The sequence below is a fragment of the Chrysemys picta genome, chromosome 2, assembly GCF_011386835.1.
Source record: "Chrysemys picta bellii isolate R12L10 chromosome 2, ASM1138683v2, whole genome shotgun sequence".
Taxonomy (NCBI): domain Eukaryota; kingdom Metazoa; phylum Chordata; order Testudines; family Emydidae; genus Chrysemys; species Chrysemys picta.
In genome coordinates, this window is record NC_088792.1 from 103,775,206 (window position 1) to 103,802,942 (window position 27,737).

At 41.0% G+C, this 27,737-nt stretch overlaps 1 protein-coding gene and 1 long non-coding RNA gene across 3 annotated transcripts in view; both read left to right on the plus strand.

The window, feature by feature from the left end:
* LOC135981108 (uncharacterized) overlaps window positions 1-3,113 on the plus strand; it is a 75,307-nt gene extending 72,194 nt beyond the window's left edge. Inside the window, exon 4 of the long non-coding RNA XR_010598070.1 lies at window positions 2,173-3,113. This is a non-coding gene — a long non-coding RNA (uncharacterized LOC135981108). The remainder of the gene's footprint in view (window positions 1-2,172) is intronic.
* A 2,950-nt stretch (window positions 3,114-6,063) lies between these two features.
* Window positions 6,064-27,737, plus strand: part of ADCY1 (adenylate cyclase 1) — a 216,570-nt gene continuing 194,896 nt past the window's right edge. For both annotated transcript variants that reach the window (XR_006172716.2, XM_005300390.5), the window contains exon 1: window positions 6,064-9,429. Coding sequence is in view for 1 of the 2 variants with exons in the window: in XM_005300390.5 (XP_005300447.2) it covers window positions 8,773-9,429 (657 nt within the window). In the remaining variant the exon portion in view is untranslated. The remainder of the gene's footprint in view (window positions 9,430-27,737) is intronic.

Sequence of the window (27,737 nt, forward strand, 5' to 3'; positions counted from 1 at the left end):
CAGTCAGCATTTCCTTTCCTTTGGTTTTATTGTGTAGTTTAATCGTATAAACTAGTGTACATGCAAGCATGAGAAAAAAAATGATAATGCCAATCAAAAAGCCATGGAAATCATGAAGTAGTTAATAGGGGGCAGGGAGAAACTACAATATAATACAAAGGCTATTAAATTAGAGCATTAGAAATGAAAACTTTGGAAAAATACACTTTGAAATTTGGTACCTAGAGAGAGAATACTTGTGAAAAATGGCTTGAGAGGGAGAGAATTAATTTCTTCTCTCATGTGAACACAAAATATATACACTTGGGGCCTGATCTGAAGCCCAGTGAGTCAGTGGAAAAGGTTCTATTGACTTCAGGGAGTTTTGAATCATAGAATGTCAGGGTTGGAAGGTCATTTAGTCCAACCTGCTGCTCAAAGCAAGGCCAATCCTCAGACTGATTTTTGCCTCAGATCCCTAAATGGTCCCCTCAAGAACTGAACTCACAACCGTGGGTTTAGCAGGCCAATGCTCAAACCACTGAGCTATCCCTCCCCCCAATTTAAAGTCTGTGGGAGTTACTCATATCCTTCAGGGTGGGGAGAGCCAGCTGAAGGAGAATGAAGTCCTCGTCCCACAGAGCAGGTACAACATGGCAGTAGAGATGGTCAGAGAATTGGGAAGAAAACACGTCTTCCCAACCAGCTCAAATAGAGTGTGCCTCTAGCCTGACTTGAAGAAACTTCCTCTAGGAGTTGGTTAATTCTCCATGCTGATTATGTAACACGCTTCAAATTCAGATTCTGCTCTTTGAAGGCACCAGATTCTTTATCTTAGATAGCATAAACACCTGTAATACAGAGCTGAGAGAGACTCCGGGGTCTACATGGAACAGGGTTCATACTAAAATGTCTCAAACACAGTTTGATGTGGCTGGGCAACTTGATTTAATAGCCTAACAATAATGAGCCATGTAGTTTAAGCTTTTCTGCTCCTTTACAGTACATAGTGTTCAAGGCCTGACCCAACAGAGCAAAACAACAGACTGCAAGTTACTTTCTGTATCAACATATTCCTAGCACTTTAAACCATTTTATATGTAGGCAATAAATGTTTTAGAACTCTTTAAAGCATAAACGTATAGCACACTCCTATAATGCAGAACAGAAAGACTCAAGGGTCTGTATGAAACAGGGCTCAGACTAAAATGTTTCCTCCATGCCACAACAACCCTAGCCAGCAACAGTAGGGAGTGTCTAGAAACTATATACTCTAGGGAACACTGGGGGTGGGGGAGAGAGAGGGAAGGAGGTGTTCAAAAGGTTCAGCCATTGTGAAAACTTCAGTTATCAAGGTAAGAACATAGTGCTCCCTTTTGTGTATGCAGTACAGTTATGCCCCTGGCTACCTCTGCTCAGAGTAACAACAGAGGGGAAGAAAGAACCTGTGGTGGGACCCCCTATTAATCATTAGTATGTGTTGTGTGGGGCAGGGCCCCAAAATATTCCTGCTTAGGTCCCTCAATGGGTTAGCACTGGCACAGAGTGAAGGCAGGGCTGGCTCCAGGTTTTCTACCACCCCAAGTGGCGGGGGGGGGGGGGAAAAGGGTGATTGGCAGCACTTTGACGGCAGCTCAATCACACCGCTCCAGTCTTCGGCGGCAGTTCGGCGGTGGGTTCTGCCCCTTTGCATTGGCCGCCCCAAGCACCTGCTTCCTTAGCTGGTGCCTGGAGCTGGCCCCGGGTGAAGGGTTTTGTAATATGGACACCTGTCTGGTGAACTAATCCACCAAACTCATTTCACTTAGGGTGCCAAAAAGCCATGAGATGGTAACAGCTTCTATATGCTACTGACCATGGTTTGATTTGAACCAGACATGAGTAGTCTGTTCCCTGTACTCTGAGCCATCTAATTCTTCTTGTAGCAGATTTCCAAACTTAGTTATCGCATATTAGAGCACCTTCTTACATAGTTTAGAGCAGTACATGAGATCAGAAGTCAAATGGGAGAGTCCTTTTGATTTCAATGAGAGTTGGATCAAGAGCTAAAAAAGGATAAGATCTAATGTACATTGTATAAAACTCCAAAACATAATCACAAAATCTCCTAAGCCACTAGCAGAGATCACTATTGAAATGTTTGAACTCTTTCATTTTTTTTTTCAATATTAATATTTTCCTTCCTTTCCTTAGCCAAGAAGATCAGGGACACAAACCTTCAACTGCCAGAAGCTGGGATTGGACAACAGGATGTCTGAAATTGCCCTGTTCTCTTCATTTCTTCTGAAGCATCTGCCACTAGCTGCTGCCAGAGACAGGACACTTAGTTAGATGGGCCACTGGTCTCTGACCCTGTATGGCTATTCTTATGTTCTTTCCTCTGTCATCTTTCTTGATCTTGTGTTCTTTCTATTTGCTACCTAAATGAGCCAAAATCCTTTAGGAAAAAGCAAACCCCCTTTGGTGCCACCTGATGTCTTTGAAATAATCTTGTGTGACCTTTGTCCCATTAAATTGGGCTACTAGGGCTGTCCTCCTAATCAGGATTAGATGAGGAAAAACAGCACTTAACCTTGTTGTGACAAGTGAGGTACACTTCAGGCTAAGGGATAAGACCTACTCTACAATAGATGCATTAGGACTTGTCGGTATTCAGTCTAGAGTTATAAGCATTTGTAAGCTTATTTTATATAGAATCATCTCTCTCTGTGTTGTAACGTGCCACCCTCAGGACCGGAGAGAGGAACAGTTTTCTGGAATTAACTGTTAAAGTACTATGGCAATAGCTTTTCCAGAAATGAATACATTTCATCGGCATGAAGTGCTATATATAAACCGGTGCGGTTTCTGTCACTGTTCTGAGAAGTGAGGAATGGTTAGTAGCATCAATGGTTAGAGAATTTAAAATCTTCACCTTTCAGAGCCTTGGCAAAGATTTTTAAAAATGGGTGTCTACAAGTAGACTTGTAAGCTCATATGTAGGCATTTAAAGAAATGGCCTGAGTGTCCAGTGTCATCAATGTTTGACGATCTTGGTCATGATAGTCCAACAAAAAGATGAGAACACAAATTATTTTAAGAGAACGGTCAGTGTGTAGACTCTGCATGCGTTCTTTACATTAAAGAAATCTATTAGATGAGATTCTAGCAGTGTATTCTTTACTTCAGTAAACAGGTCTCGTCTCTTGTGGCGTCAGCTTCTCTGGTTACAAAAAAAAAAAAAATCCCTTTTCTGAGTTTAAAAAAAAAAAATCACTGAATCCTACATCATGAACAGTCAAAAGAAATGTTACAATATTATGGGTTGTTTTTAGGGCTACTCTTCTTTGTATTACCTCAAAAGACTTTTGTGCTTTGTGAGCATAACGACATTTATTACTTAATTTTCACACTTAACCAGACATCAGGAAGAATGAGACAAGAAAAGAATTGCCTCACTAAGCTGCAGCTCTTGCTCACTTATTTATAGTAACAATGGAGACATAAGCTAAATAGCATTAAGAGGATTTATGCAACTTGTTTAGGGTGAAGGGTGGGACAGTAAAAGACAAGAGAATGAACCTAGCATTGAAAACCAATGGAAATCTGTTTTTAAAATGGGTAATGGTATGACTAAGGGAATAGGAAACACAATGCGCTTTTTACTATCATCTGAGTAAAGCAGCATTTGAACCTCAAAGAAGAGGGTAGCTCCATCTTGAGGGGTTAAACTCAAAATAGAACCAGTAACATATGTGCAGCTAATTTGACCTAATTAGTTGTTACTAGTTCCAGGAATTATATGAAGAATCTCATTATATAGGTTAGATGTAAGATAGATAGAATCTTGGCCTTTGGCCAAGATCAAAAGTAGTATCAATAAATACCGGATACATCCTCTATCTGGGTATGATGTCTGGTATTTGCAGAGCGGGTGGGATTGAAGTTCTAGAAAACATCTACCATCTTCTGTTTAAAAAAAATCTTAATGCTACTTTTCAAAGTCTTGCCCTCTTAGGTGGATGCTCTATTTATGTTTGTAGTTATAGATACAAATAAATAGACCTTTTTTACCTCATGGGTGATAGAATGTTAGTAGTAACTAGTAGGGAAAGTCAATGGCTTTATCTATTTAAATGAAGCTGAGCAGGTCCCTGTTCTTGTCCCCCATGCACACTAAAGTGTTTTTTTAATTAATATGTCTAAGCTGGAGCCCCAAAGGGGTAACAAATTTCTGTGTGGAAAAAATTTGTAAATCTGCATTAATCTTATTATTTTATTTGTATTACTGTAGTGTCTAGGAGCTCTAATCATGGACCAGGACCCCGTTGTACTAAGTGCTATACAAACATATAACTGGCCTTTGGAAGTCAGTAACTTAGTGCCTGATGCAAAGCTTATTGAATCAGTGGGACTCTTTATTTATTGACTTCAATGGGCTTTTGGCTTAGGCCCACAATGACTTACCAAAAAAAAAAAAAGTTTATTATGTGCTGCAGTGGATTTGAAACCAGGTGACATTATTAATAGCGTTATCATTATAAACAGGAAACACCACGGTGTTGCCATAATAGAGGGACATATTTTTTTCTTCAGCAGGAATTGAAACAGAAGTTTTTGATGATGATGATCTTACTGAGAATGTACTTTTCATTCCAATAAGACAAGAAATTTTCCAGATGAAAATGTGCCCATTAGGGGCCTGCTCTTGTAATCCTTACTGAGATAAAAATCGCCCCCAGTGAAGTCTGTGAGGAATCTTGCCTGAATCAGGACTCCAGGATGGAATCTGAGGTCTTCAGGTGGCTGTTCAGCAGAATGAATTCACTATGATGGAAAGTAATGAATAGTATCGAGAGACGGCTTCAGAGAAGGAAAACATACACACCTGAAGAGGAACAATGATAGAAAAGACCAGTGAAGCCAGGTAATCAATCTGTGGATTCTTCATGTAAATAGCACTGAATAATCTTCATGTTATCTTATTAAACAGCCCTTAGGTGTGTATATTTTTTAAAATGAAGAACAGATACATTAGCAAAAAGAAGAACAGGAGGACTTGTGGCACCTTAGAGACTAACAAATTTATTAGAGCATAAGCTTTCGTGGACTACAGCCCACTTCTTCGGATGAAGTGGGCTGTAGTCCACGAAAGCTTATGCTCTAATAAATTTGTTAGTCTCTAAGGTGCCACAAGTCCTCCTGTTCTTCTTTTTGCGGATACAGACTAACACGGCTGCTACTCTGAAAAAGATACATTAGCGTGGATACGGTACTGATGGAGGTAAACGATTTGTCAAAAGCAAGGAGGATTCAGCTGACCTGCCATAAATCATGTTGGCTGAAAAGTAAGCAGCCAGTATTTGCCTGCTTGCTGAAATGATTCATTAGTATTAACATAGAAGTTCAGTAGGTCACAGGAGCATCATGCTGTCCTGGAAAGCTTAGATGAGAAGCAAGAGTTGAAGTTGAAGACACCCTGATGTGCAGGGATACTCAATTCTGTAGACTTAGGGAAAAGAAGTAAATGCAACCCTATTGTGGTAGAGTATATTTTCTCTGTCTATGCTGAGTCTAGACACCGAGACATTTATTTTATTTAACAATCGAGTTCCTGTCTGCTCTGCATATACATAACAAAGGGGCAATGAGATATTTAAGGAGAAGGAGCTTAGTTAGATGTTCTTGGCCAAAGAATTTCTCTCTCCCTATTATTAGGCAGCATGAGGAGTACCAATTAGCTATCCTTTCTGTAGAAGAGATTTAACTCTTTGGTACCATATACAACTATAACAGTAAAAGAAATAAAACAGCTTTTCAGGTTTTAACAAACTAATTTAAAGCAAGTTTTTGATTTATACCACTACTCTTGTTAATAGAATTTAGGCATATCTTTTATTACCTCGGGACTTGCAGTACCATCTTTATAGTTCCATCTTTGAAAGATGCACTTTGCAGCGAAGAGAAGTTATCCAAATTCAGCTGTTTTTTTTTTTCTTTCAGGAAAAGCAAGTTGCAAAGTATTTATAAACAGTGTTATATCTGTTTAATGTTTGAACACTGTAGCTATTTTCTCAAATGTAGACCACACAAAGAGTAGTCATGATATCATAAATTTTATTTTTCATGCTTTAAAACTCAGATCATCAAGGACTTTGGGTAAAATCCAAGGTTTTTAAACAAAACAGCCAACCTGTCAAAGCTACTTGGACTCTTGACATTTTTTTAAATAACATTGATTACAGGAATATAACAGATAACCTTGTTTGTGTTTTGCTCTTTTCTGTTATGTTTGACACTACATTAGAACATTTATCAGAGACTTTTAAAAGCAATGTTTACCTTTCAGAAATTATATATAGCATCCTGAAAAACAATGTAAACACCAAGAAAGCAATGCAAACCATCAGACTTAGGGGTCATCCACTGAAGTTGATGATCAAGATTTAAGTGACATCAATGAGAGAGAGATTAGGCCATCAAGACTTAAATGTACCCACAAGATCATTAAAGCAATCCTATGGTCTTTTTCAGACAAAAAACAATATCATCCGCATGTAGTTTATAATGTTGTTCTGGCTCTTTATATGAAAATAATTAGGAAAGCATTTTAAAGTCTGATCCAAAGCCCATTGAAGAGGATGGGAGTATTTCCCCTGGACTTCATGAGCTTTGAATCAGGTCAATAGCCTCAAACTTGAGTAAAAGGGTTACAGAAGTTTAAAATTTGAGATAACATGGCAGTATTACTGTGTAGTAGTGTAGTGTTAGCACTGAAAGTTTAAAAAAAAAGCTTGCTGAAGCATAATATAGTCCTATGTCAAATGGAAAATAACTCATATAATAAGAATAATAAGAATATCTGCCCCCCGGCTACTGACCTGATTTATTCCCTGAAAAAGTCAGAAGTGCTGACAGAAATGTTTGAGATTTTAAGATAATTTTCTATGTTCTTTGTTGCCTTTCACTTCTTTTAATATCTGCACACATTTTGAAGCAGGACACACACACAACATTTTTATATCTATCTATCTATCTATCTATCTATTGTTTTTTTTATAATGTCTATTTATTTGTAAGCATTTTTAGATGGTTATTGATTTTAAATTTTCACAGATGTGGGAAATTAAGAGAAGAAATCCAGACAATTATTTAATGACAGGAGATGTTGCCATTCAAAAAGTTAGTTTTATAAACATTTAAAACCCAATTGTCAACATCACATGTCAACATATACAAAGTCAATATCCTTAATCAACGAAGTATACCTATTTTTACAATCCATCTGCTAATTTATTTGTAACAAGCTTAATTCAAACCCATTTTTCTTACTTTGCCTATCTATACATTTTGATTATCTACGGAAATTGTGTGTGTGGTGAGATTGACAGCTACTGATTAAAAATGTTTCCTAGGGAGTAGGCACACCCCATGTATATAAATTATTTCGGAAACATGCACTTGCATAATATCACTTTTTTCAATTTAAATACAGATCTGAGACTAACTTCTGCACTAAATGACAGCTTGTGAAGTCAATAGGAGTGCATAAATATAAACAGGGACAGAATTTGGCGCAGAATATGTAACGGTGCACAAGAAAGTAAAACTCTTCATGATTTAAGGACTGATTTAATGTATAATTGACTAGCAGTGGCAGAGACAAGCATTAAGGTGAGCTCTACATTTTACTCAAAAACTTGCAATCTTTCTTTTACATATCCCATTAAAACCAAATGATGCTATTTCCCATCCTACTGTAATGGGTTATATTTCTCCCACATCAGACAGAATGTCTGCAGACTAACTAGGCTGTAGTTGTAAAGTTTTTATCTTTCTCGTGGCTCGTATTATTACTATACTTGTACCAAGAAGGCTAGACTTCTCCTCCTCTGCCGCTGGCGGGTCCACACACTATTGCGTTTGCAGGGACGTAAAACAAATGCGGAGCCTGATCAAAGCACGAAGTGAAGCAAAGCAGGGCTGACTCTGGGCAAGCGATGGCTGGATGTGTGTGTTCCGATGGCTGGAGGGAGGCGGCAGCAGGCGGGCGGGGGAGGGGGGCTGCAAAGCAGACTCAAACGTGGTCCTGTTGTCAGATCTGTGTTTTCTTCTTGTCAATCTGCTCCGATTGGGGAGACGTGTCTGGCTTCTCAAGCAATCAGTGCGCAGGCGCATATCATTCCCGAGCCCCAGTGAAATGCTCTTGGACGTAGGAAGGGGATCACCCTCTTTCCCTGTCTGTGTCTCCTTCCCTCTCTCTCCTCCCCCCACCTCTCTCTTTTCCTCTGCTTAGTCCAGGCCCCCTTCTTGTTTTTAACGTCGCCTACTCCCTAGGAAACAGTATCCCCCCCAGCTCCCGCTTCTCTAACCAGGCTCTCTGAAGCCAGTTCTGCCTGTTGATTACTCCCTCCCCCCCTTTCCTTGCTTGATTTCAAACCTTTGGATGGTGTTTTGGTGTCATTAGGAGATTATCATCCCTGGAGCTCCAGAAAGAGGGGGGAGGGAGAGGCTGGCATAATAACACAACTGAGATTTTGACTCTGTCCTGCAGCCATCCCAGCGATCTCTGGCTACCAGGTTGCATCTGGGGGTGGCTGGATCCCTCCCTAGGGCTGCTTCTGGTTGCTAGTAGATTGGCTCTGGTTGCCGGCTCCTAGGAGGCTTTGCAGCTGGGGGTTGCCGGCTCCTAGTTGGCGGCTGCTGCTGCTCCAGCTCGCAGCCCCACTCTCTCTCTCTCTATATGAGCAGAGAGGCAGAGGAGCAGCAGCAGCAGCAGGGGACGCCAGGAGGAGCATTCCTTCCCCGGGGTTTATGAATGGCACTGACATGGAGGAAATACCGTTTCAGAAAGTCAAGACCAAGAGGAAGAAGTGCTGCCACTGCTGCTGCTCCCCTCCGGCCGCGGCGGGCGCCGGGCTGGGGGGATCCCCTCCGCTGCTGCTGCTGGATGCCATCGCCTGCGAGGACGAGTTCGACTGCAAGGAGCTGGAGTCCCTCTTCCAGAGCTACAACCTGAAGCTGGAGCAGACCTCCACCCTCAAGGCGCTGGCCGTGCTCATCGTGCTGACCGCCAGCCTGGCCCTGGTGGAGCTGCTCTCCGGCCCCAGCCTGACCATCTCCAAGGGCTCGCACCCGGTGCACTGCATCATCTTCCTCTCCCTCTTCATCGTCACCAACGTCAAGTACCTGCAGGTCACCCAGCTGCAGCAGATCGTCAAGCTCACCCTGCTCTTCAGCTTCACCTTCTCCTTCCTCTGCTGCCCCTTCTCGCTGGGCGCCTACGGCCTGGAGCCCCCCAGCGCCCCCGAGCAGGGCATGTGGCAGCTCATGCTGGTCACCTTCGTCTCCTACTCGCTGCTGCCCGTGCGGACCCTGCTAGCCATCGTCTTCGGGCTGGTGGTGGCGGTCTCCCACCTCATCGTCACCGCCACCTCGGTCAGTGCCAAGAGGCAGCGGCTCTGGAGGACGGTAAGTCCCAGGGAAAGGAGGGGAGCAGCCGGCGGGGGGGAGAGGGGGCTGTGTGTGCTGGGGGGAGGGTTAGGGGGTCCAGAGTGTGGGGAGTTTAGTTTGTGTGTGTTGGAGTGTGTGTATTGGACCTGGGATGCAGGGACGGTGTGTGCATTGTGGGACATGCGGGGTGTGTGTTTGTATGTTTATGCATTGGGGAAGTGTGTGTGTGAGTTCGTGTTGCAGTGTGTCTGTAGTTGTATTGGGGAAGTGTCTGTATTGGGGAAGTGAGTGTGTGAGCTAGACATACGGTGCCTATGTGGTGCGTATTGGACGCATGGAGTGTGCCTATGGCTGGTGTGTTAATAGTATTTCGGGGTATCAGGTCTGTGTAGCGGCTCGTGGGAAGCACTGGATGCTCAATAATCTGTGTTGGGACGTGTGTGCTTAGAGAAGGCATGTCGCCGTCTGCCTGTTGGTTCCCAACATCACAAAGTTTGTGGGGGGGGGGGGATGTAGGGCAGAGGTGGGGTCAGAGTTAAGGGAGGGATATTTGGCTGCTGGGTGAAAAGGCAAGGAAAAGCTTTCTGACTTTGTCTAATAGTAATAATAAGCAGCAGCAGCAGTACTTCGTTGATGGGGACACTTCATGCGGGAGGTGCAGTCAATGAACATAAATAAATTCCATCTGACTCACTACAGACTTGGAATAGGTAGCTAGACTTGTTTGGTGAGATCGCCATGAATTGATATTCTTATTTTTTTCACAGGCTCTACCCCCAGGAGACCCTCCCCACCCCTCTACCCCAAATAGCAGAGCTCAGGGGAGCTGGAGAAACTCCTTGGAAGAGGGTGGGACGCCAGAAATGGAAATTCCACCCCCTTCTTCTCCCAGTGTGCATGACATTCCCAGTTTAGTTTTCCAATTCCAGCCATTTCCTCCTCCCCACGCAGATTAGTTAGTATGTCATTGAACTTCCTAACAGTCTCCCCTCCCCCCCCCCCCGAATTAAGCCGGTGATGCCTTCCTCTGCAGCATTTTTGGAAACGTGCTGCTGCACTTCCTCCATCCTCTGTGCCCCCTCCCAGGAGTGGCTATTTATAGCCCTGCAGGGCTTTCTCCAGCTCCCATGGTCTGATGGGCTGTACTGGGAATGGGGGAGGAGAGTAGGGAGATGCGCATGTTTGAAGCGGTGGGGCTAGGAGTCAGGATTGTCTGTTTAGGTTCTATTATGTTGTGTATCTGAACCACTGGGAAAGACTGATTTATTCTCTCTAGTACTGGGTCAGTTATGTTTGCTCTTAAGAGGAACAATAATGGATCTTAGGGATTTTAGATTAATATTTAGTGATACTTTATTCCTTGTTTAGATTATTTGCTACTTTACTGCTTTTGATTTTTGATGTTATTTTCCTTGGTCATATCAGGCTGCGTCGTGACACTTAGACATACACCCCCAGACACAGTAACACAAACATAGTCACATGCACCAAGGCATGCATTCATACACCCTCACCTAGAATCTCAGGCACACATATATGGATATAATAGATAGCCAAGGAAGTGAGGTTGCTGGGACTACAGGATTACTTTTGGCTTGATGCTGGTGGACAAAATAAATTGTATGTTTTGAAGGGGAAGAGAGAGATAAGCTGAGCTTTATGATTTACCCAGATAATCTGATGTGTCTATTTTTAAGTGCGTGATTTAGAATTTCCATGAGAGAGAGTGCTGATGAAATTCAGGAAGTCTTCATTGAAAACATCCAAAAGGATAAAAGAAGAACACTAAAATACTCTGCTTTGAATGGGGTTACAGACTGCTTCTTGTACCAGAAGTCAGGAACCTTTTACTCCCAAGTGGAGCCCAGGCAATCCTAATCCCCATGACATGGAGGCAGATATTCACTGATGCTGGGTTACAGCTACAAGTGGCACCTGCTGTTCCACCAGAATGACACAAAGGATCTAACTTGCACGACCACGTCTGTTTATGGTATTCTCTTACCCAGGGCTTGACGATAAACATTTTGATAAGCTTTTTGTCCTCTTATTGATCTCCCCTCAGCTAATCAACAGGCAATGTTAAAAAATCCTGCTAGAGGCTGGAATAGCATTTGTACATTTTTCCCCTTACAAAGTAATTTGTCATTTATACCAAGTCCCACGGGTATTATGCTTTGGTGAGAATATTAGGCAGAAACCTGCTCCAAGTCGAGCAAATTAATCGGTCTGTGAATTTAACAGAGATGTGTGTTGCTTATGATGAAGTTGTTTGTTTTTCGCACAGTATTTTCACTACCGTTGAAATTCTGAAGCCTGCGTAATACCAGAGTAATTGAATCTTATGTGGGCATCCTGGGGGCAGCACAGCCCTTTTGCAGGAGCTGCTCCTATGCGTGAGCTGCAATAGCAGTTGTAGCTCAGGCAGGGGATGTGTTCTAGTTACAGGATTTTATTCAGCCTGCCCTCAGTGCTCCCTTCTGTGCTGGCCTGTATGAACGCAGGACACAGTCCGTTGTCCAGGCTTGTGGAGCTGTGCAGAGCTGCAACCGAATGAAAGGGTTTGCCTGGACCCTGTAAACAGAGATTTACTGCAACCAGACATGCAAAGCAATAGAACAACTGAGGTCAGCTTTTTCAAACATGGCCTCTGACTCCTGGGTGCCTCAGCTTTTGGGAGCCCAAGTTGAGATGCATTGGCTCTGATCTTCAGAAATGTTCAGTGCCCATAACTTCCACTGAAGTGAGTTGTCAGTAAAATCAGGCTCAACGTGTCTGAAGCTGGTCTTGCAAAAACGGAGGTGACCAAATACAGAGGCCACTTTTGAAAAGTTTTTGGCCGTAAGGTTTTCATTCCATTATAAACAGAGTTTCTTTATATCCAAGACCTCCATCAGGCCCTGATTCTGCTCCCACTGAAGTGCCAAACTCCCATGGACTTCCATGGTGCAGGATCAGTCCCTAAATGGGCTTTTCTGTATGCATAAAATTTGCATTCATATAAAAGTATGAACAATTTTGCATATTAAAACCAATACACCAGTTTGTTGTGAAAATAGTTTTTCATGAGGTTCAAGCCTTAAGTGAACTTCAGGAATATTTAGATCAAATGTGATTGTGGTTAGTAATGCAGGGAGTTGTTTATGGGGACTCCCTGGCTTATTTCACGTAGCCTTCTATACCACTTGAGGTGTTCCCTCCAAGTCAGGGATAAAGCACATTGACAGGGTAAGATGAAGAAAATTGCACTGTAGCTGTCCATTCTGTACCTGTTTGTGACTTAATGGGGGATCCCAATCCCCAATGTTAACTGAATAATTGAAGTAAAATAAAATATAAAGAATTGAATATTACTTATGTATAACATACCTAGGGTGCCAGGTTTCAGAGTGGTAGCCGTGTTAGTCTGTATCAGCAAAAACAACGAGGAGTACTTGTGGCACCTTGGAGACTAACAACTTTATTTGGGCATAAGCTTTTGTGGGCTAAAACCCACTTCATCAGATGCATGGAGTGAAAAATACAGAAGGAAGATATGTATACACACACACAGAGAACATGAAAAGATATGGGGGTTGCCATACCAACTCTAACGAGACTAATCAATTAAGGTGGGCTATTATCAGCAGGAGAAAAACAACTTTTGTAGTGATAATCAGGATTGCCTATTTCCAACAGTTGACAAGAAGGTGTGAGTAACGGTAGGGGGAAAAATTAGCATGGGGAAATAGTTTTTAGTTTGTGTAATGACCCATCCACTCCCAGTCTTTATTCAAGTCTCATTTAATGGTGTCCAGTTTGCAAATTAATTCCAGTTCTGCAGTTTCTCATTGGAGTCTGTTTTTGAAGTTTTGTTGTTGTTGAAGAATTGCGACTTTTAAGTCTGTAGTTGAGTGTCCAGGGAGGATGAAGTGTTCTCTGACTGGTTTTTGAATGTTATAATTCTTGACGTCTGATTTGTGTCCATTTATTCTTTTGCATAGAGACTGTCCGGTTTGGCCAATGTACATGGCAGAGGGGCATTGCTAGGGTGAAATCCTGACATTGAAGTTAATAATAAAACTCCTACTGACTTCATTGGGGGCAGGATTTCAACTATTTTTGTATATCTAGCTACAACATAGTCATAAAGGTCTACATAGTATATGTAATCAATAGCATTTTAGCCACATGACTCTCATTGACTGCAGTGGGAGTCATGATTGCATGTTGACTATTTCTCCCTCGCCCCCAGTATTTTGTGAGCAAAACCATAAAGCAGTATCTGGAAAAGGTAGAACCTACAAAGGAAGATTTAATTACATTTGCAATAGTTTGATTCATTTATGCAGTGCCCAAACATGTGCTAGGTGCTTAACAGCACAGTTAAAAAGATATAATCCCTGCCCCAAAAGCTTAGTCTAATTTATGTTGAGATGCAATGAGTGGGCGTTATAGACACTAAAGGCAGATGGGGTAAGCAAGGGTTACTGTAATTACTTATCTGTGCTGTGGGCTCATCTTCATATCTTAAGTTGCTGTTAAACAAATTAACTTTGTATAACATTTTAAATATTTTGTTCTCTTGCTCATTAACAGCATATATATCGGTATATCATATACCTATTATATAATATCCACCTGCAAGTACAGTAGGTGAGTCTTGTAAAGTAGTAGGCATGTGGTAGCTGATATAGAATTGTGTATGCAAACCAAAGAATTGCAACACAAGTTAACAGAACAAAGCAGAAACATGGATGCCATTTTAAATGACCATAAATATTTCTTCTTTTCAACTCTGTTTACAGAGCAATATTTTTGTAGTGTACCCTTCAATCTATTTTATATTTAAATGTATTTCACGCTGAAAATTTATTGGGTCAAGCCAGTAACCAAATAGGGCCAACTTGGAAAATGGATGAGTAGAGGGGAACTGGTAAATTATGGAAAGAGCAGCCGGAGGGAGGCTGGTGATTTAGAAAATGTTGAAATAACACATTTTATGCCCTTTAACATTCACAGTTTAAGTTATTGTAGCACTTCCCAGGCCACTGGCAAAATAATCCACAGTATCACACAGAGTTATCCACATTTTGTGTTTTATATGGTTCGTATTTTTCTGCTAGTGTGGAAAAGGCAGTTAATTAACCACATTGTTGACAGGACTGTTGATCCCCCTGTTCCCTTTGCAAAACAGAGGTGAGGTCTAGTGGTATAATAAAAGGAGTGGAAGTCAAGAGCTACTAAATTCTAATCTGGTATCTGATGCAGTCTTATATTGTTGCATTGGACTAGTTGCTTACTTCCTTTGCTTCATTTTCCATGTTTATGCAGTAGTTAATATTGGAAAGCATTATGTACAAGAAGTGCCAAGTATGTCCTTAGTCTCAGAAATGCTTCTGCATATCAGTAATCCCATTGAAATCCATGGGATTCTCCACATGCCTAAAGTTACAAAGCGTTTGTAGGATTGGGGCCAATATTGGTAGTGTGTTCAGCCTCCATGCATAACTTCCAGCTGAATTTCATCCTGTATTTGAAGGAAACTTACTTGTGGAAGGGTGAAGGACACTGGTGTCTTTGTAGTTAAAGTAGAATTTTAGTCTTCAGTTGCAACATACCTTGAAAAGTGGTGAATAGGTAAGTTGTTGGTGAGTTGGAGATGGCGTGCCATTTGTTTCTGCAGAGCGTAGAGTTGCATTTTAAAAAAATCACATGAAGGGCTACAGTTGTGAAGATGATTTTGCACATGTGAACTGAATATATATATTATTTAAGCTCAGTACCAATGTGGACACAAGAACAAATAGATACAAACTGGCCATCAGGAAGTTTAGACTTGAAATTAGACGAAGGTTTCTAATCATCAGAGGAGTAAAGTTCTGGAACAGCCTTCCAAGGGGAGCAGTGGGGGCAAAAGACACATCTGGCTTCAAGACTAAGCTTAATAACTTTATGGAGGGGATGGTATGATGGGATAGCCTAATTTTGGCAATTAATTGATCTTTGACTATTAGCGGTAAATATGCCCAATGGCCTGTGATGGGATGTTAGATGGGGTGGGATCTGAGTTACTACAGAGAATTCTTTCCTGGGTGTTTGGCTGGTGAGTCTAGCCCACATGCTCAGGGTTTAGCTGATCGCCATATATGGGGTTGTGAAGGAATTTTCCTCCAGGGCAGATTGGCAGAGGGTTTTTCGCCTTCCTCTGCAGCGTGGGGCCCGGGTCACTTGCTAGAGGATTCTCTGCGCCTTAAAGTCTTTAAACCACGATTTGAGGACTTCAATAGCTCGCACATAGCTTAGGGGTTAGATACAGGAGTGGGTGAGCGAGATTCTGTGGCCTGCCTTGTGCAGGAGGTCAGACTAGACAATCATAATGGCCCCTTCTGACCGTAAAGTCTATGATTCTATAAACTAATAGCTTTGGCTTCATAAGTCTGTAGACAGGCATCTTTAGTACCTCTCTTGCTGCTTAGGGATTAGGCAGCAACAGAATGCAGTTTCAAAACTAGTCAGTTTCTCAGCTGTGTTTGAGAACCAGTGGGCATCAGTGAAACTGCCAAAAATCACATAGAGCTGAGGAAATCGTTAACAATGAATAATTTGTCAGATAAGTTTAGCTACTTTTCTTCTGCTTACAGAATGTCTGTGAGCAGACAGTGCTTCCCTCACATTTCTTCAAACACATATTTATCAAATTCTTTTGCACTTAAAAAAAAATCCTCTGAGTTGTTTGTTTGCATTTCTTTACAAGTATTCATTATTTAAGCTAGGCTGGATAGTTGTGATTGGTGAAATAATGTAGATTTTTATTTATTTATTTATTTGTATTATTGCAGTACTTAGGTGCCCCAGTCATGGACCAAGAACTCCCATTGTGCTAGGTGCTGTATTTAAAAAAAAAAAAAAAAAGTCATTGCCCCAAAGAGTTTAGTTTTGTCCGCTGATTGGATGAGAATGTAAACATTTCTTTTTGGGTTTTTGTTTTTCATATCCCATTTCTTGGAATAGTAAACTCCTTTAGAACCATGAGTACAACTGTAGAGACCTCAGAGGAAAGGAAATGTTATACTAATATAATTTAGAAACTAAAATAGTGTTCCAACACATAGTAATGATACATTCAAAGGTTGGATATCTTGAGCTCTACCAGGACTAGAAACAAATGTCCCATTAGAATGAAAGCTTCTGGCTTTCTAACAATATAAAAAACCTGTCTCAAGCTCTGATGCCTTGGAATGTTAGAAGTAGCCCAGGTATGGCGGAGGGAGGAGGAGTTGTGGGCAGAATGCAGACAGAGAGGTGGTCATCATTTGGGTAGGAGCATCACACAGAGTGTATGTGTAATTATATTTTTATAATTTAGGCTTGAGCTGGTCACAGCAGCATAGTTAAGGTTGGGGCAGATATTTCCCCCCCAATGTAAGTGCAAAATTTGGCTCCAACTGTTTTTTTTTCTCAATATGACTTTCCCAATTACAGTTGTAATACAGTACACTACTGTATATATCTGGTATAGCCCAGTATCTAGATATGGTGGGTTTCAGATTGTTTTGATCAGATTTAACTGCAATCATGAATCTCTACATGTTTCAGTGTGTCTTTGCATTGGGTGATATGATCCTTTCTAACTAGGGCGGCTGTGGTGAAGTTTCATTTATAACCTTCTTATTAAGTTTTGTTCCTTGACAATGTAGGTAAATTATACTCTCTCTCTCTCTCTCTCTCTCATACAGTGGTCTATGCTGCTTTCATTTCCATAAACAGCTGGCAAACATAAAATAACGGCTTTTGGCTGTCATGATTTTTAAATTTAGAGGGCCAGATCCTCACTTTCACTTTAGATGTAGTGACAATGGGAGTAGCACAAATCAAAGCCAAATGCAGATGGCATATTTGGAAGGCGTGAGAAGAGCCTAATAGCATCATCCTTCACTGTTCCTAAGCTCATGTTTGCTTCTCTGCATGAACACTAAGTTGTTGGGATCTCTAGGTTTTGGGGGGATATAGAAGGGGGACAGGGTGATGCCATTCTATGCAGCTTTATTCCCTAGCAAATTAATGAAATTTCATAAGGAAATTCCAGCAGGACTTAATGCTGCCATATTCTACTCCCCTTGGAATGTTGCTGTCAGGGAGGAAGCCAGTGGGAGCACTGCTGCTGGGAACTATAGGAGACTGGGGAGCAACACAGAGAGCAGGTCCTCTTTGCAGATGCTCCAAGAGCTCTAGGGTTGGGGACTAGATCCTTGGCTTAGTATGGTTGGAGGGGCTTGTGAACCCCTCATCCCCGAAGAAGGGAAGGTAGTTCATGTTTTCTGTTACTTCTAAGCTGCAGAAATATGTGACTCCCCCTTCCTCCCACCCCCAACCACTGGACCACTTTTGCTCCAGACAAGATGTTATAGCTCAAAATCTTTAACGATTTGAAGTACATAGTTCAGGAGTTTTGAGGAAACAGCATTTTCATTACACTGTCCATCCATCTGTACCAAATCTGGAGGAAATATTGACTTCAGTAGAGTTACTCTGGATTTACACTAGTGTTACTGGGCCAAATTCTCATCTCAGTATGGATAAATGTAACAGTACAATGCAAATTTATTCTGAGAAGCATTTTCATACAAACCGTATCCCAAACATTCTTGTACAGAATGAAATAGTAAATTGTGATGTAAGGAGAGAACTTATTAGGCCAAGCCAGGTAGATTACAACAGAAATACAGATCCAGTGTTGCCCAAGACACTATTTTCTTGGGTGTTTCAGAAACTGCAGGGCTGTAAAATGTTCCATAGGAAAGAAGAAATGCACATACCTGGATGCATTAAAATATAGCTATAGTAGAAAGTGCTATTGACACAATCCAGAAGTTGCCTTTTCGCACAAAGGAGTGCATTATTGAATTTGCTAACAATGGTTATGCAGCCTCTGAGATAAACATAAGGATTACAATTAATTGTCCTTTCCAACTGTTGCCACAAGAATAATGTTTCTAATTATAGCAAATCTACTAGTCTGCCTTTCATTCACAGAATACTTTAGTTGTTCATTCATATACTATAATAGCAGAGACATTTTTTAGACTTCTATAATTCACTTATGAAGCTCTGAGGACTATAAGTAATTATCCACCCACACAAAATTAGGAAATAAAGCAACATTAATAAACACATTTACAATAGAGTCTTGCTTAAAATATACTCATAGTCTGAAGTATTGACAAGCCAGAAAAAAATACTTTGCTTGAGTAGTACTTATGTAATTCCCTACTTAAAAGCGGAGAATGGGCCAGTGCTTCTAATGTTTGCTATAGCATTAACTGCCAACTAGATCATCTAGTTCAGAGTGAAGAATTCCCTCTTCCTGTACCAGCCTGTTACTGGGGTTGAACACAATGTTGGATGGTTTCATGTTTGAGGTTTGGGAGGAAAACAAGCTAAAAGAGACAATTAATAAATTCCATATTGGAGGCAGCAGTTCAACTGGGTCAGTTCACATTTTCATAAAAACTACTTTAAAATTAGTAATGTTGTGTTTTGCTATGCTATTTGGTTTTGCTGATACTATGAAATGCACCCCTTCATACAGCAGCATCCGTCTCAATGCAGAGGGACCAGGCAAGGCCCTCATCCCACTTATGGTCCACTTAAGCCCTTACTACAGGCTTTGTGGAGACTTGTGGGGTTTGCGGGTCCTGCATAGGTCTTCTACACTGGGGTGAATTCCACTCACTGTGAACCCAAATATAGTGGAATTCCATTTAATGGGACTTGCTAAGAAGGGCAGAGTGTGTTTATGTGCACTGTAATTTGTAAATATCAACCACAGTGAGAGGGAATCTCTGCTTGTAGAGAAATTCGTCTGTAAAACAAAAAATGACATCAGCACCACTCGGCCAGGGTTCCACTGTATTACAACCTAGTATTTGCTTATCTTTATATCTTGATCCTTGTCTTTTTTCTGTAGCTAGGATTGTAGCAGGGTAGACACAGAAGTCAGAAGAAACCTAGTTCCCTATGTCTGCATTAGTGGAGATAAGTCTGCCCTCCTTGCATTCAACTAAGCTTTGAAACGTAGTTACTGGTTGTTTTGAAATCAGTGTCATTATGTTGAACGAGTGAATGGAGCCACCCCCAGTTGAGTAAGGGAGGAGATGAACTGACTGTAGCAACTGTCACTATTCTTCCACTTTGGAAGTTTCTATTTACTTTTCTGATCTTCATCCTATGCACATGCTAAAAATTCACTAGAGGTTTCACCATCTTATGGGGCCTAGTAGGCCAACGATTTTTCAACTCTTCCACAAGGATTGGGAGCCCTCTTGGACAGAAGGCTCTGTCCATTTGCTGGATCAGAATGAGGGCTCTGATTCAGTTTAAATGCAGCCTTTTTTTAATTCCAAAAGCCTTAGCTTTGTCTGTTGGTCTCTGGAAAACCCAGCTTGAACCAGCATATGCAAGCCTTCCCAGAGAGTGGTACCTGTCTGGACGTGTCTACAACCTGAGTGATTTACCTTAATCACCTGTGTTTTTAGTTTCTGATGGAGCTATGGCAATCCTTCTTCCCATTGGAGTTGCATATAATCCCTGCTCCAGAGTGATACATAAACTATTCATACATTTAATGCCAGTAGCAGAGCTGGGTTTTGAGCAGTGGTGGAACCACCTTCAATTCAAGCCACCTCTTGGCTTGAAAAGCCACATGTACACCTAACAACTGCTGGGGGGGCAGGTACCACTTCTAGCCCCCCTATTCACTCCACGACTGCTTAATACAATATGCTCCTCCAAAGATATTGCATGTGGTTGCAATATCTGTCACAGAGCCCACTATGATGGTATTTCTGTCATTAATGCACACAGTGAAGTGCAAGGTATATTAACACAAAGACTTCAGTGGAGCTGGAATACCCCCATAAGAAAATTGGGGGTTCCTTGGTAGTTAATAAGTTTTCCTACCAGATCTGCTCCAAGTGAGAATTAAATTAAATAAATGTAATGGACCAGGGATGAGAAGACAGAGTATTCCCATGTGGATGTGGAAGCCTTGGATGTGATTGGGGTAAGAGCTGAGATGTCCCATGCTATTCAGGAATAGGAGACCTTCTGGTTCATCCACTATGGCTGGTAGCTCCAATTCAGAGGTGTTTGGACCTTGTAGTCAAAATACTCTGATTTAATTCCGCAACTGCTAGAGATGTAGCAGCATGATCTCTGAGCCAGTCTCTCCCATCTCCCAGTGCACTCATATGATGAGTCTGGTTCAGCTTTAGAGCATAAGTTCAGGGAATTTGCCCTTTATTGAATGAAATGCACAATATTTAAAGTGAGTGAAAATCAGCTCCTATGCACACTGTCTGCATGAGGCCTACTCACCCCTAAAATCCCAGATCTATTTTGAGGGGATTAACTGGGACTTGATGTGAATAGGCCTGGATAGCTGCACAGGGATGACTTTCACTCATACACAAAACCCATAACCTAGCTCACCTTAAAAGATCCTTTGTGTAGTGAAAAAGAGGAGTCAAATAGTATGTAGACTTGCTTTGCATGGTTTCTGACATTTGCTGCAACTGCATAGGAAAAATGATGTGCTAATTGTGGGAAGTACAGGGCTATGAAGTAGAAGGAAAATCAGCAGTTGATTTGGGAAGGAGATGCATCCTGGCAATGAATAATCCAACCAAAATAAATCAAAACGCATCTTTATCCAGAATGATCACAAGTAATAGGTCTGTCGTTCAGAAGAAAGAGATGAGATAAGGGAATTCTACTTCCAAGGCCGGAACTACTTTGTACAAGACATTGCAACTGAAGGCTCTTGTTTCTGAGACTGTCCTTTGGCAATAAAACAAAGAACTCCAAAGCTGATTTATAGTATGCTGCTAAATTAAATTACTATAGACCTTCTAAGTACAAACTTTAAAAGAGACTGTTCTATTCCACAATCAGAGTCCTGGAAAGGGTGTTTTGTTTTGTTTTTAAATTACATAGCTCATGAGAGGAATAGCGCGATGAAGAGCTTTTCCTCTCCTAGGTCAGCAGCTCCAGTTAATTTAGGTTGACAATGACTGAACACCATTACCATCTAATATCTTTTATGATGCCCTACGGCATGTAAAATGGATTGATAGTGTTAGTCCAGTTCGTGCAGGGCACATGTACAAATAATCAGTACTGGTGGATTTTTGTGTCAACTGTAATAACTGGCACCCTTTGCAGTTTTAGCAAAGAGTGGCCAAAGATTTAATTTTCCATGCCTATGCAGACTTAGAGATGGCCCCTCGAGGTCAGGGTTGACAAATATTGTGGGGGAAGCATCCATGGTCACTTATACCATAGCTATTGTGTGGAGAGCAGATTAGGCCTTTTGATCTGCCACATTTAATCAAAAACTAAAAAATTAAAGTAAACCCTTGGTCATACAAATCATCCTGTGTGGACCATAGGGTGGGCCTGCAGACATGATTCAACATGAAGAGTGCACCAGAGGAAAACAGTTCACAAGTTATGATTTACATACTACTTTTTCCATGACATAGTAGCTACTTGCATATAGGGATGGTTACTAGGTGGCTGTCGTTTTTAAACCAGAATTGCTCACCTTTTCTCTTGGTTTATTGACCAGAGGAGAGGCATTTTTCTGAAGTATCAAAAATTGCTCTGAGTTAACATGCACATCTTAGAATATTAAGGGTTAGTTTGCAGAGAATGTATCTACTCCAGACCTTCCACACTACTGCCCATTGTTAGTATTAACTTATTTAATAAACCAAAGTGGAAGGAACAAAACATATAGGCTGGTGTTGGGGTTTGTGTGTGTGTTGTTTTTTAATGTGTTGAGCCAAATATGGAGATCCTTATTCAGGCAAAATTCACATAGACTCTAAGTCAAGATCAAGTGAAAACTGAGGGCCAGATCATTTGTCTCTACAGAAATACCTACATAGGGGCTAAAAAACTCAGTGAAATTCTCCTCACAGAGTTTCTTGTGCAGTCTTCTGTTGAGGAAGCCCTTGGGATCAACGTGGATCTCAGAGATCTGCTGGTGGCATGGCCCCATCCACTCAGACATTAGTGTCTTCTTTGTTGTGCCTCTGGACTCTCTGCAGCACCTGGGTACCAACTTTCATGGAGGTTCTCTCCCAGGGAGGCAGCTCCACAGAAACAGGTCAGGATAGCCTTAGCTTTCACCATGTTTGCTCACTGGGTCCAGTGGAGGATATCTGTCATCCTTGGTCCTCTTAGCTCCTGATCCCTCCTCACGTAGAATTCTGTGTGGGTTATAGAGGAGAGGGGGATGATGCTATGGAGGCAACTGAATGCCCCCTTTTCTATCTGGGGGTTGGGATATCTGCACATGGAGGGTCCCCTCTTCATGCAGAGCCAGAGGACAAGATCTGTTTCAGAGCAGACCTCAGGATTTGGCCAACTTGTGTTTTTATATAATTCGTTATTCAAGTTAGGTATAGAATATATGTAGGGTTTCTATTTTTAGAGGGTTTATTAATTTTATTTTTAGGGCATTGGGTTTGAGTTTTATGTAGATGCCCATAAAGTTGATTTTTTGTTGGTGCTTTCTCTTTGTATACACTGTAATGAGTAATGAATATTATTTACATTACTCAGTACAGAATGTACTTCTGTAATGAGTTATCTCCTTATAATATTCTCTAGTGGGTATTAATGTAGTAGTGTTTTAAAGCGCAGTAGGGAAACTTTAGTGCAGGCCTGCTGGGGCTGCATGGACCCGTTATGCGCAACATGATTGTGTGCTTTAGAAATCATACCCCCTATAGTCTGCGTTACTGCTCTGTATAGACAAGCCCATAGATACAACTAACTATTTCTGGTGTTTATTGGATAAACAGTTTCTTTTTTCCTTTTTTATTGAGTGCTTTATTGGTATTTTATTGGTTAAAACCTCAAATTAGAAGCCCCAAATATAAGGCATCTAGAAATAAAAGACTGGGGTCTCAAATACGAATAGTAATTTGTGCCTGTATTAAAAAAAATTGTAAGTTCTGGAAAGAATTTTATAGAAAAACTTCATGAAGCAGTTGTTAAAATAACTAACTCTCTAAAGTCTTTCAAAGACAGAGCTGCAAATCCCAGTTCATATTAGGAGTGCAGCTGTGTGCATCTGCTCATCAAGTGTGTGTGTGAGAGAAATATTTATGAGCAAAATTAACTTGGTCTTTTGTTGGTTAACATTTTTAACAGTAATGATCTTGAAACACATGTTGTTTGTGCAACAGACAGACATTACCCCGAAGGGTCTTCTACTGCTGTAACTTAATTGAAGCCTAACCTATTTAGTTAGTCCACAATCTAACAGGATTATTTTGGTATTACATAAATTGAATACAGTAATTCTTCTAATGCATACCCTCCTAAAAGGGAAATATCATTGGAAGTTGTTTTAAACTAAATCCCCAGTGGGGTATTACACATAAATAAAAGTAAGACTATCATCTGATTGCAATTAGTAAATGCTAACCGCTTGATCCTGCCTTCAGATTTATGGATTAATTTAGGGCTTATTAAACTGATGGACAAATAGCACTGACACTGCCAGACATAGAACTGAAAGGCACTAAGTAAACTTCTGCTTGCACATGTCTGCTAATGCACTTCAGTCCTGATCAGCAAAACAAATGCTGTTCCAGTTCTAGACCTTGTGTACAAAGGCTGTGCTGTTTTTCGTAATGTGTATAAATGCCCAGTAAATTTGATGCCAACTCAATCTAATGGATTTTCATTTCTGGCCCTACGGGATTGGGACCTGAGACTTGGGAGGTGGAAGGCTAGTGCATTAGTAAACTAACTTGCTGATAGAATTCTGGCACATTGACGAGCTGCACCATAAAGTCCCTCCCTCCAGCTTTCATTTTACCTTAATTTTGCCTGTGCCTGTGCTATCATGAAACTGCAATCTGTTCCAAGACCCCTGCAATACATTGACATGTTGGGTAAAAGAGATCAAACAGCTAGTGGGACTTTCAAAAGTGCTCAGTATCTGCCTAACTTTATTCCCACTGAAGTCAGTGGTAAAACTCTGATTGACCTTCAGTGGGCACAGAGTTAAGCCGATGCTGAGTGCTTTTGAAAATGCAACCTCTCATCATTTTACTCTTCATTTCATGTCCAAGCACATGTATTTTTAATCCATATCCAGATGCTTTGGCAAGAAGTAAATCTCAGAAGATACGTGTAAAGGCTAAGCAAATTGCAATTCCTCTTCACTGCATCCGCTAGCCATTTATACACAGTGGTCCAGATCTTTAAAGGTATGCAGGTGTCTAAAGATGCAGAGAGGTGCCTACTAAGATTTTCAGAAGCACAGGTGCCTCAGTCCCATTGATTTCTACTTAACCTGCTTAGGTACTTTTGAAAATCTCACTAAATGTGTACCTGCATTTTTAGGTGCCTAAATAATTTTGAAAAAGTGGCCCAGCACCCTTAAAGTACCATTGTATTGATGTCAGCCACAGTGCATTAAATCAGTTCATCATGTGGAGCAGGTACAGAGAATGGGGTCAATGAGTACTAAAAATACTAGGCACTGTACTTTGGGATAAGAAATCAATGGGACGTTGCATTTTATCCAAATAACAGTTCCATTACATGCTATTTCTTGAGGGCGGGGGGAAATAAAGCTAGCTATACAAATAAAAAACTAGCTATAAATCATGACTGGTGTGGAGAAAGTAAATAAGGAAGTGTTATTTACACCTTCTCATAACACAAGAACTAGGGGGTCACCAAATGAAATTAATAGGCAGCAGGTTTAAAACAAACAAAAGGAAGTATTTTTCACACAATGCACAGTCATCCTGTGGAACTCCTTGCCAGAGGATATTGTGAAGTCCAAGTCTATAACAGGGTTCAAAAAAGAACTAGATAGGTCCATCATTGGCTATTAGCCAGGATGGACAGGGATCGTGTCCCTACACTCTGTTTACTAGAAGCTGGGAATGGGTTACAGGGGATGGATCACTTGATGATTCCCTGTCCATTCCCTCTGGGGCACCTGGCATTGGCCACTGTCAGAAGACAGGATACTGGGCTAGATGGACCTTTGGTCTGACCCAGTATGGCCATTCTTATGTTCTTATTCCACATACATAATTGTTCCACCTTTGATATTAGTCTTGCAATAATTCCATTGCATTACTAATGCCTGAGTTTGGAACACCTGTATTATAAGGGAACACCAAAGAAAACCTTAATTACGGGAGCACAAATTATATCTTATAATAAGATGTACTCTACAATGCCTGAGCATTCCCAGCCAGTAGAACTCAAGAGCAGAAGAAGCCTCATGATATTTTATTTTAAATTTGCCCTCCACAGTATTTTGCAAAAAGGGAGCTCGCATGATGCTGTAGTCACACATGTTCAGATAATATCATCTTGCAGCAAACTCACAGAAAAGGCAAAAGATGCCTCTCTGAAAATTAGTAATTTTGTGACCCAGTGCTTTAAAGTTCACTAGTTCCATATCCTGAAACAAGTATCTTTGTACTAGTCTCAGTTAAGCACAGCTTAGATAAGGAAAACCTTTTATTTGCATTATCGTCTTCTCATCCCCAGTTCAGATAATATTAAGAGAGAGAGAACTTCTGCAGCCACTCACTACAAATGCTAGGCTCAATTCATTATTGTTTTATGTTATTTACTATTTATGTTGGGGTAACACCTACAGGTCATAACCCAGATTCCCCCCTTCCCATTGTGCTAGGTGCTGTACAAACACTTAACAGCCCCTGCCCCAAGGATCTTACACTCTATATAGACAAGACAGACAAAGAGCTGGAAGGGAAACAGAAGAACAAAGCAGTCAAATTGTTATCCAGGCTTATATAGCAGGTCAGTGGCAGAATGGGGAATAAACCCATGTTTCCTGACTCCTTGTTCAGTGTCCTGTCTACTAGACCAGGATGTCATAAATAAGAGTTTGTCTTGAGGGTCATTGACCCCCTAGGATTATCTTAAAATATTTCAATTTAGCTTGGGCTGTCCTATGCTGTCATGCTCTCTTCTTTCCAGTTACTTTGAGGTGAACACTTTCCTCTCTCTTGGGTCAGCATTCTGACTTGGGGCATGATGCTCACAAAAGAATGAGGCATTTCATGTTACAGTTAAATGAGCATGTTTAGGAGCTGCTTAGACTTTTTAAAAAAATTTATTTCTCTCAGTAGTTTGATTATTAACAGCATAAACTTTGCCTGAAATGTTGTTCTTGTTTGACCCAATCAAGACTGACAATGAATGAAAGCAAGAAGAATAATTTTATTCATGTTGGTTTATTTTTATCCACTAATAGCTGAGATAGTTTCACTTTACAGTTTGTTCTACTGTGGTCTATCTGATGCAACAAACATGTTATACAAAAACATTCATTGTTTAAACACAGCAGCCTAGAGGATTTAGGGATACAGATCAAGGAACTCTTGCCAGTCTGTGTCACACCATAATCATTGTTATTAGTTATTTGTATTACAGTAGTGCCTAAGAGTGCCAGTGATGAACCAGGACCTGATTGTGCTTGATTCTGTAAAAAGAGAGAACCAAAAAAGGTCCTTAAACACTGTTTTTTTTTTTAAACTGTATTGAATTCCTTTTTCTTTTATGAATGATATTTTAAAAGAATATTAAGAGCCTGGAAGCAGCATCTTACTGCTACCCCCTGGGGAGAATTTTGGCTTTATGTTACTGCAGTGATTAAAGTAGATGAAAACAGGGAGGAGGGAAAGCTCTCACTGCATCAGGCAAGATAGAGGGGGAGCTACAAGAGAGCACTACTCACCCGAGCCAGGCAGAGCAGGGGGAGCTGTCCTCATTTTATCATCTGTGTTGCTCAACAGCAGTTCCTTTAGATGTTTGTGATGGGATCACAGGTGCAGAAATGAATCCTGCCAAGTCTCATGGGCCTGGAAGGATGGTAGCTTTTAGCTGTAGCCTTGTGGTTGAAAGCATAACTCTAAACAGGATAACAAGGAGATACATGACTCCCCTTAAGGACTTTTTGTCTGCGTCATGTATTTTGTCAGTACTAATAAAATGGCTTTTCATGCCAGTAATATATACAGTATCATAATTAGTTAAATAAAATAGTACACCTCTACCTCGATATAACGCTGTCCTTAGGAGCCAAAAAATCTTAACATGTTATAGGTGAAACTGCATTATATTGAACTTGCTTTGATCCATCAGAGTGCACAGAGTACCCCGGAGCACTGCTTTACCGCGTTAAATCCGAATTCCTGTTATATCTAATCGCGTTATATCGGGGTAGAGTTGCATGTACTAAATTATCATTTCCCCATTGTGAGGTTTTG